We start from the raw sequence: 10,216 nt of genomic DNA on the forward strand, positions 1-10,216 counted from the left end.
TTAAAAAAATGTTTCCTGAGTTTTCTGACTGGTCTTACTGGTCTATATTATTGAGCACCTACTTTCAGATATGTGTGTATGTATACATTTATATGTATACACACACATCCTGTATTAAAACAGTTGATATATAGCATCAGGCTTTCCTACCTATTTTAAGCATTTCCACATACCGGTAGTCTTAAAAATATGTAATTTGGGGGGCCGGACAAGTGGTTCAGTTGGTTAAGAGCTGGCTTAAGAGCGCGAGCTCTGAGCAGCAGGACCGTCGGTTCGATTCCCGCATGGGCCAATGACGCTGCGCCTGAGCTGAGCTGTCACTGAGCTGCCAATAGGTGGCAGGATGGCTCAGCTGGTGAGAGCACATGCTCCTAACAACAAGATCGCCTGTTTGATAGTGGGCTACACCCACCGGCAACTAAAACTGAATTTGGCACCTTGAGCTGAGTGTCGCCCAGATGGCTCAGTGGATAGAGCGTGCGCTCTTAACAACAAGGCTGCTGGTTCAACTCCCGCATGGGACGGTGGCTATACCCACCCGCAACTAAGAATGAACACAGCACCTTGAGCTTAGAGGCCATAAGCAGGCGATGGGAAGCCAGATGGCAACTGGAGCCCTCCACAACAAAGACTGAAGAACAACTTGGCTGGTCCCCTTTCCCAATTCTCCAATAAAATCTTTAAAAAAAATACATATATATATAATATATACATATTATATATACATACATATATGTATGTATATATATATGTATATGTGTGTATATATATGTGTGTGTGTGTGTGTGTGTGTATATATATATATATATATATATATAATTTTTATTGACTTCAAACTGGTCCATTAGAGGGGTGTGCCATGATTTATTTAACTATTTCCCTACCGTTGGACATTTAGGTTGTAACCAATTTATCACTTATCATAGAATCTTAATAATTGGACAGGACCTAGGATGTAATTTAATTCAATATTTCCCCCAAATGAAGGCACTTTTCCTATCCTTATCAAATAATCGGCTAGTCTTCACTTGAATAATTCCAGAAGTAGAAACCCCCACTTTGGAGGTTCAGTAAATAACATCATAGGGACATTTAATTTAAATGATTTCAGCTGTAGGCACTTGGCCACCAAAATTAAAATAAGAAAACCAAAAAAAAGAAAAAAAGAAGAGGGTATTTAAATCGAGCACATAATTCTGCCCTGATTGGCTCCACTGGGTGGGTCTGAACCCCGGAGTGAGCTGGGCTGGGCAACAGAAACTGGCCTTTTCAATGACTTCAACTCATACATGCCTCCCAGGGTGCCAGACTGCCTGGGTCCAAATTCCAACTCCAACATTTACTAACTGTGAGACTGTGACCTTGATCCAGTTATTTAAAAAACAAACACACACACACGTGTGTCTGTTTCTTCAAGTGTAAAACAGGGATAGTAATGGTACCAATGTTACAGAATTGCTGGGATGATCCAAAACGTAAGTATCGGTAAAATCTTTATCCATACAGTAAGGGCTAGATAAGTTTAATCTATTTTTTTAAAGATTTTATTGGGGGTTTGGGGGAGGGGAATAGCACTGGGGAATCGGGGAGAGGAATAGACAAATTGCTGTCCTTTGGTTCTTCAATCTAGTTGTGGAGGACGTCCCTTCACTGGCCCATGTTGGTATTGTGATCGTTGCGCTCTTCCCAGCTGAGGCAGATTGGTCGCCGGCCATTGGACAGCCGCTCATGCCAGCTGCCAGCCACTCACGGTAGCTTATGGCAGCCCACTGCAGCCTACATTGTCGGTGGCGACTCAACAGCAGCCCAGCTCCAAGTCAAGCTGTTGTTCACCATCTTAGCTGTAGAGAGCGCAGCATCATTGGCCCATGTGGGATCCGAACCGGTGGCCCTGATGCTCAGAGCTCGCACTCCCAAGCCAACTCCTAACCAATGAGCCACTGGGCCGGCCCAAGTTTAAACTGTCCTTATCTTATAAAACTTGGCTCCTAAACATAAGCCAGCTATTTCATCTGGTGTATAGCCAAAGAAACAACAATCCATTCCAAAAATGGAGAAAAAATGGACTGAGGTGAACTTCACTGACAGATAGTGTATTAGTCCTAAGGAGTTTTCCAAAGGTAATTTTGATTGTTATACAGTAACTTTGGAACTAACCCACTTACCACCATCTCCAACACACACCACCACATCCCTGCTGGGTGCTTACACCCCTAGGTCTGCTTTTATACTGAGCCAAATCTGACTTAACTGCAGTGCCTTCCCCAGTTATACAGAACGCTGCCAATCCACCTTCCACAGGACAGTCTGACAGCTTCAAAGACAATGACTACAGCCCTGCCACAGGCCCAACAGCCGTAAGCCTCATCCAGACCTCACACGTCGATGCCAGCCCAGTCAGCTGTTCACCTTCCTCTCAACGCTCTTGGTTTGTCAGTGTCCCTCTTCCAAGGTGAAAGTTCAGTACCTGACACAATATCCCCACTGTCCTCTGACCAGCTCATAGTGCTCTGGAATCAATACCTTCCTAGACCTGGACACCATCAGTTGTCCAGGTATCAATCCAGGCAAGACTTAACCTCGCATAAGCTGCATAAATTACTTAAGAAATGACACCCACGCCCTACGCCCTTCACAGCAGCACCTTTGCAGCATAACGAAGTTGTCTCTAATCACTCTTTCTAAGGTCTGGGCCGTTCATTAGCAGAGGCTCAAGAGCCACTCAGTATTAACAATTGTTTCCTTTTCTCATCCATTACTTAATAATAACCCTTTATGTTTGCACACCAATTTCTAATTCCACAGCAAATACTTCTGATATTTGAGTGTAAGGCATAGCGAGAGTTACAATTCCCAATTTACAAGTGAAGAAACGGAGGCTCTGACAGCTTAAGTGAATTGCTGGGATTACATTACCCGTAAATGGCAAAGTCAGAATGAGAACCGGAGTCCTCTGTTTCCCAACCTAGAGAATGTCCTACCACACCACCTGTCTCATCTTTATCTGTGGACAGTGAGAGAACATGTGAGGTCAGAGGAACTCAGGTTCAAATCCCTCTGTTCAACTCTGCTGCTTGCTGGTTGCGTGACCTTGAGCAGCTGCTGAATCTTCCTGAGGTTCCTTTTCCTCCTTCTGAAAACAGGAGTGCTCTCCTTCTCACAGAGCAGCTGTGAGAACATAAGTGCAAGAACGAGCCAGGATCGCGGCAACCAGCGTCTGTTGGCCTCCCACCTTTTTCTGGGTTTCTACCATGCCTGCGGCACTAGACTGAGGTGGCATGGAAAACCAAACAAGACTTTAGGGAGTACTAAATAATTTTAAAGTATACGAATATATTTTAAATATGATAGTCATTTACTCTCAACTATGAGGTTTTAGTAGATAGTACATAGATATAAATATGCACTGAAAAAGAACTAGTTTATATCAGGTGTAAACTCATCATAAAGGAATTTTCTGTTGGAATTGCTTATGTGGTGAGGTATAAGGTCATGATGAGTGAAAACATAATTAAAATTTGGAGGTGCAGCAAAGTGATGGAAACTGACATTTATTTTAAAAGGTAATTAGTCTATAAAAAATGATAATGATCTTCAAGGTCTCCTCTCGGCCTTCTATTCAATGACTATCTTCACTTTTCATTGCCTGTAAGCTGTTTAGGAACAGATTGTATATTATTGTTCTTTATGTTCCCAACAGTGTCTTATAAAGTACTAAGTGCCTACAGAGTTTAATAAGTATGCAAATATTTTTGATTGGCAGATTAGAGGAAAAAAGCTTAAATTCATTACTGAAACAAATACCATCACCTGTTTTTATGATTACTTGGTGATGTATGCTGGAAACATTTTGAAAAAGTCACTACCATTTAATGTCATTTGTTAAATGGTATACATGGGCAGTGGATAAATGAAAGGCTTTCAAAACTTTTTAAAACTACGTATAGAATAGATCAACTGTTGTCCGGATAGTTTGTCACAATTATTTCAAGGTATTTTTAGATTCAGTCATTCAACAAATATTTACAGAACACCTATTATGCCAGGCTGTGCCAAGCACCCTGGGTAAATACGATTAATCTGACCTGGACTGTGCTTTCAAGTTTAAATTTTCATGTTAGAATGTGAGATAAGACATATGCCTAAACAACTTGGCAATGGATAAATACCCAACAGAATCGATCAAGGGGAGGAGGGGCAGACAGGCAGAGACAGTGCAGGAGAAAGAAGTTACTTCCCACCAGTGAAAACCAGGGACAGACATCAGGGATACCTTGCTATATCTCCTCGGTAGAGCGACTTATACTCCCAGTTTGCAGGATCCGGCTTCTTATCTGTTCTGAAGGTTTCTCCGGTCAGAGTCTGAATGTCTTCAAGCCAAACAAAGCAACGTCCAATATCAGCAGCAGCAGTGGCAGCATTTTCTTGACTGTGGGACAAAGGAACGCAAAGAACAAAAAGGGAGAGGCACTTAGAAACCTTCCAGTTACATAGTTCACATTTTCAGAAACACCGACGTTAAACATTTCCAACTCCACACAGCATCATTTTGCAGAGGACCCCTGCTCCCAAAAAAAGTGTTAAAATATAAAGCAAAAAGTGTCGACACTATGCAGCACATTACCAAAAAACAAAGTCACCTCAGAAAGTAACCTGAGGGATACAGGTGTTCTTTTTAAATATTTCATTTAAATAATTGTAATTTGAATTTCAAATAAATTCACAACCTTTTTTCTCAAAAAACAAAAAAAGTGGGTTGCCCTTACTTCACCTTATTTGAAAGTGCTCAGATTATTTATTCCAACTTAACAACAACAACAAAAACCACGGTTCTAAATGGTTCAGTCTCAGATGTTACTTAGGATTGGCCTGTACATAGATGTTACTTACCTAGTCTGGGCTCTGTGGACAGTATTTGGCCTATATCTACCAACCTCCTACACAAAGGGCAGAAAGCCCCTGTAAGACAAGACTCTTATTTATCCAGATACAAATGGAACCCCTCTCCTCGGAGTCAAGTGAGAGGCAGGGAAGGATTTTCTGGACTTAAACATCTTTCCTCCTCTACAGAAAATCAGTTTATAATGCTGCTGGCACAAGAGGCCGCCCAAGTGGTCAAAGCAGCCATTAACTGTGGTTCCATCTTTGCTTTTCAGCTCTGCCCAAATACAAATAAAGATTCAGGAGGCGTCTAAATCATTCTTGGCTGGGAATACAAGGGAATGGTATTTCAGGGACACAAAGTAGCTACTCAATAAATATTTGTTGACTGACACAACTCCAGTTAAAATACATGGTGATTTTAACACATCCCCCTTCAGAACAACTGTGGAAGGGTATCTGCCAACGAAAGGGGCAGTGAAGGGAGGGAAAGACTGATGCATTCCAGAATGAAATGAGAAGCCAACTGGGGGTAAAAAAAAAAAAAAAAAAAAGGGGAGCCAGCTGCAGACCCCCCCTGAGGAGCAAACATACCCCTCCCTCTACCCCTCTCCCACTGGGTACTGAGGTCAGGAAGCAGGATGTGGTCTGGGCTGTGTGCAAGGAGGGAGCTGCCTCCACCTGAAGATGAAGAGAGGTCATCCTAGGAGATGAAGGTCAATTAGAAGCAGTAGCCTCTGGGGACGTCGTCCCTCGATCGCCCTGAAATAGAGTCCCATATGGTGTATCACCCCCCCATGAGCCCACTTTCCTGATATCGTGGAAAGATTCAACAACTCACTAATATCTTAGTCCTGGTCAACATGGAAACAAACAATTCTTCCAGGCCTCTTCCCAGGAAGAGACTACAGAAGTTAATACTAAGAAAGTACAAGAGAAAGACAACAACATTCTATCTTGATCTTACTGGAGATATTCTGCAAAATATCAACCAACTTAAAAATGCTATCTGGATCATAAAACCATCAGGAGGCTGCAAAGATCACCTCTGACGTAGTTAAGCCAGGCTGAAAATAACTATCTTTCAAATTCTAATGGTGGTTTCTATGTGGGTTCAGGAAATCCTTTAAAGCTTATTTTCCTCAGCTATAAAAAAGGCCAAGTAGCTAATGGTGAGTTTTCAGAAGATATAACGATTAATGTATTTTTCTTTGAAGACATACAAAAAAGCAACAATATCAATAATCTCCATTCATTCATTCATTCATTTATTCACATGACAAAAATGTATTCTGTGTATGTTACTATGTATCCGGCCCTGTGCCAAGGCTGGGGGTACAATGAATGGTAAGCGAGGTGGGCGTGGTTCCTGCCAACATAAATTCCGTCAAATTCAGAATCTTTTTGCTCCCCGCTTTATTTTATCCTCCTAGAACATGTCTGGGTCACCGGTATAGCGCCTGAGACACACAGAGGGCTAAACCTGTATCCTTTGAGCCACAGGCCTGCAGGGCTCTCCCAACTAGTCAGACACAGGAGAAACCTGCGAGACTGCAGAGTCTGCCTCCCTGATGGACCCTCCAGGGGTCCAATTCCAGACTTCCTCCAACGCAGAGCTCTCACTGATATCAGTGGGACTTCTAAGCACACAACAAAAGCACACAACCCCTGAAGAGCCCCCCAAATCTTAATAGCACGAAGTTTCTTTAAGTATGTCTTGGACAGGTACTTGAATTCTCTCTCTTCTAGACTGTATGAACAACAACAACAAAAAGTTAAAAGAGGAATAATTCAAGGGGTTTCACCGTATGCCGACTGTCCCATGCCAGGGCGGAGTGCCTCCCTCCTTATGGAGGAGGTCAGGCTGAGCAGAGGAAGTGCTATCACAGTAACTGTAGTGATGTGAATGTGCTCCAGGTGGAGAGCAGCATGCCCCATGGAGAGAAATAACACCCCAAGGGAAGGATGTGGCCCTGAGCTAGGCTATACCTTCAGCACAGCAGTTCCAACAAAGGTGAAACAGGGATATAAACGATGACTGTTTTAGGTGCTATGTGAGCCTTAACCAGAGTGGGGAGGGGCCAGGAGGGGGGAATGTGAGTGACCGAAAGGGAGGTACATCAACGAGAGAAGACATTTCTCTTACTCTGTGTTAAGTGTGGAGGCCAACAGCCCCTCACAGATGGAACTGTGTAGTGAACTAGCCCACAGACCCACGTGTGGCACGCTTGCCATCTGTCAAAAATCCCAAAGACTTTTTGTCTAAATCAGATTCTGACACAATCATTTCTAATTGATTAAATTAAAATTTAATCAATTTGTGCCTAATTAAAATTTCTTGAATTATATCAATGGCCCTAATCTTTTTAATGCAAGTTTTTCTCTTCTTTTCTTTATTTTTAATTGGGGAACAGTGTGTTTTTCCAGGACCCATCAGCTCCAAGTCAAGTAGTTATTTCAATCTAGTTGTGGAGGGTGCATCTCAGTTGCCCATGCAGGGATCGAACTGGCAAACTTGGTGTTATGAGCACTGTGCTCTAACCAACTGAGCTAGCTGGCTGCCCCTTCTTTCTCTTTATGTTGACCTAATGGTAGAACTCTATTTTCCCCCCCAGCTTTATTGAGATATTTATTGACTCCATTTTGATTGAGTGGAATTAAATAATGAGTTAAATAATCATTTAAATGTCAACCCTAGTCATCGAGGGAGAAAAAGTACAGATTGAAAATGTCATAGGTATTAGAGAACAGAAAACCTACTTCGCTTTCTCTGATTCTTTTTTACTGTCTCTACTCCTGGAAGACTGGTCCTTTTCAGAATCAGTATCGGGCTCAGACCCACTGCTACTGGTCTGCCCATGTTTCTTCTTGGTTTTCTTTTGGTGTTGATGCTTCCTTTTCTTCTTTTTCTCTTTCTTCTTTTTTCTGCTTGTTTGTTTGAGGTTTTTCTTAGTGTCACTGTCATCTGAAGGCTCTGATTTCGGAGGACTCCTGTTTGGGAAAATCAACATTAGAATTTTCAGAAGAGAATTAGGGAAAATAACATGCAAATGAATAATCAAATAAACAAATATGTAAAAGGGAATTCTAACAATGCTCACACACACTGTTTGCCCATATATTATACAGTATCTGTCTGGATTACAATTCACCTGAAAGATGTTAAGAGTTAGATCTAAAATAAAACCAGGTGAAGAAATTCTAATTTTAATAGCTTCTACACCTGTGCTTTCATATTTATATACTTTAAAATGAAAGTAATCTATCAGTTATTTTATCAACTATAGTGTATTTAAAAGCAATGTTATAAGGTTTATTTTCAGTCCTACGTATGACACCAGCATGTCCTCAATGCCAAAAAAATCCCACAAACAAGCAAACAAACAAACAAGCTTTAATTCTGGTCCTTGCTTTTAAAGGTTACAGTGAGTTCTTCCTCATTACTGAAATATCTACGAACAACTCCCTCTCATGCATCAACCATTCTCAATATCCGAAGGCTTCTTACGCTTTTAGAGTACATGGCTTCCTGGGGTTCATCATATTAATGAGACCATCTAGTCTATATTTGCGAGAGAGTTCATTTGTCAGTTCAACGATCTAGAACCAAGTTCTTTCAAAGCTGGGTAGAGATGTGCGCCATTTTGCTTCCTGCAAAGTTTTCACAAGATTTTATCCTGTTACTGTGGGGGTCCAGAAGGAGCCACCCCAAGATGTGTCTCCGTGGTATGCTGATTACTTTGAGCTAAAGGCAATTTTAGCTTCAGGCTCAAGAGAAGTTTCTGCTCCCTCCCCACACCACCCACCAAGAAGAATGTGAATTAGGGCCTTGCTCATAAGAGGTTCAGAGATCATTTCTTTGAGCTACCTATAGGACAGGGCAAACGTCCATGTAATAAAGGTCTGCTCCTTTTATCGTCCTACAATGACCTTTTGATGCCCCCAAGGTGCATTACCTCATTCCTAGCTCAGGATGTCTTATCTCCTACAATTCCCCTTTCTAGCTCTGAACCTCCCATGTATACGGGGTCTCTGACTCCCTCATGCATGTGGGGTTCCCGTGCGCACAACATTAAACTTGATTTTCTCTTGTCAATCTGCTTCCTGCTGATTTGATTACTCAGCCAGCCAGGAAGAACCAAAGGAGGAAAATGGGAATTTTCCCCCTTCCCCACACTATATTATACAAACACCTGCTATTTTTACGAAAGTGTTGAAAGTACAACTAAAGAAATATCTGAATTCGATATTTATCGGTAGTCTCAAGGTTACTAATGAGGTTAGTAAAGTTACTTAAGAATCACAATGATGCCACCTCCCTCGTGGCCTAATTATTGGCAGTGCCTGTGTCACGTCATTGCCACTGCAATGCAATGGGGGGGGAAAGGAATAATCTCTAACAGTGAGGTAAGGGAAAATAGTCAAAGATCACCTCAATCAATACTTTAAGAAAGAGTTTTACTTAGCTCTTTTATCAGAGGGTTTTCTAAGGAGCATCATTCAAGCTAAGCTATAGACGGTACACTGACAAAGACTGAACACCCATTTCTCAGAAACACCACCTTGTCACTGGGGACGCCTCAGGAACAAGAGCTGTGGCCCCTTCGGTTTGCTGGCTCAGAGACGTTACGGTTCCAGCAGAAAAGCTTGGGTTGCTCAGCCAGTCTAATTCTGCACGTGCAAAAGAGAAAAAAGATCAATGAAATTAGCTCAATATGATTTCTAGAGCAGGAAATCCATCTTACCAGCTGACATCCTAATTCACAGCCCATGTCAGCCAGACATTTAGAAGAGTCCACAGAAGCCAAAGGGGATCCATGAATTTTTATTCACAGGGCATGGGGCTTTACACACTCTAAAATACTTAAGGCTGAAATCCTCTTGTGATATCAGGCTGCAGCTTAAGCAAAAGCCATATAACAAGTGTGGCCTCAAAGTCAACAAGGCCTTATGCATTCCATCCACACGCTATGAGCATGAAGGCTTCCTAAGCATGAGGTTTTAATGACCTCAAACTTGATTTACACAATTCCAAAAGGTTAAAAAAATCAAATCATGCATAAAAGCCCACCATGCTTAATGTTATTACAGCAGATTAAGGTATTTTTCTTTAAAAGAATATTGCAATGTTCTGTCTTAGTACAGCAACTTAACATAAAGCTTTCCTTATAACAAACAGTACTCGTCTTTGAAAATATAAACACAAGGTGTCAACTTTTCTGATTAATGCTAAAATTATATAAGATGTCAACAATGATTATCTCTGGGTGGTGAGATTAAATATCTGAATTTTTTTCCTGCTTATCCATTAATTTCTAACTCTTCTACAATAAAC

General features: G+C 41.6%; 1 protein-coding gene across 1 annotated transcript in view; it reads right to left on the minus strand.

Moving 5' to 3' along the window:
• NRDE2 (NRDE-2, necessary for RNA interference, domain containing) overlaps positions 1-10,216 on the minus strand; it is a 39,512-nt gene that overhangs the window by 19,052 nt on the left and 10,244 nt on the right. The window contains exons 2-4 of the mRNA XM_019642291.1: positions 9,444-9,552; positions 7,642-7,872; positions 4,274-4,429 (exon numbers count right to left, since the gene is read on the minus strand). Coding sequence (XP_019497836.1) covers positions 4,274-4,429; positions 7,642-7,872; positions 9,444-9,552 — 496 coding nt within the window. The remainder of the gene's footprint in view (positions 1-4,273; positions 4,430-7,641; positions 7,873-9,443; positions 9,553-10,216) is intronic.

Source organism: Hipposideros armiger, unplaced genomic scaffold, assembly GCF_001890085.2.
Source record: "Hipposideros armiger isolate ML-2016 unplaced genomic scaffold, ASM189008v1 scaffold_67, whole genome shotgun sequence".
Taxonomy (NCBI): domain Eukaryota; kingdom Metazoa; phylum Chordata; class Mammalia; order Chiroptera; family Hipposideridae; genus Hipposideros; species Hipposideros armiger.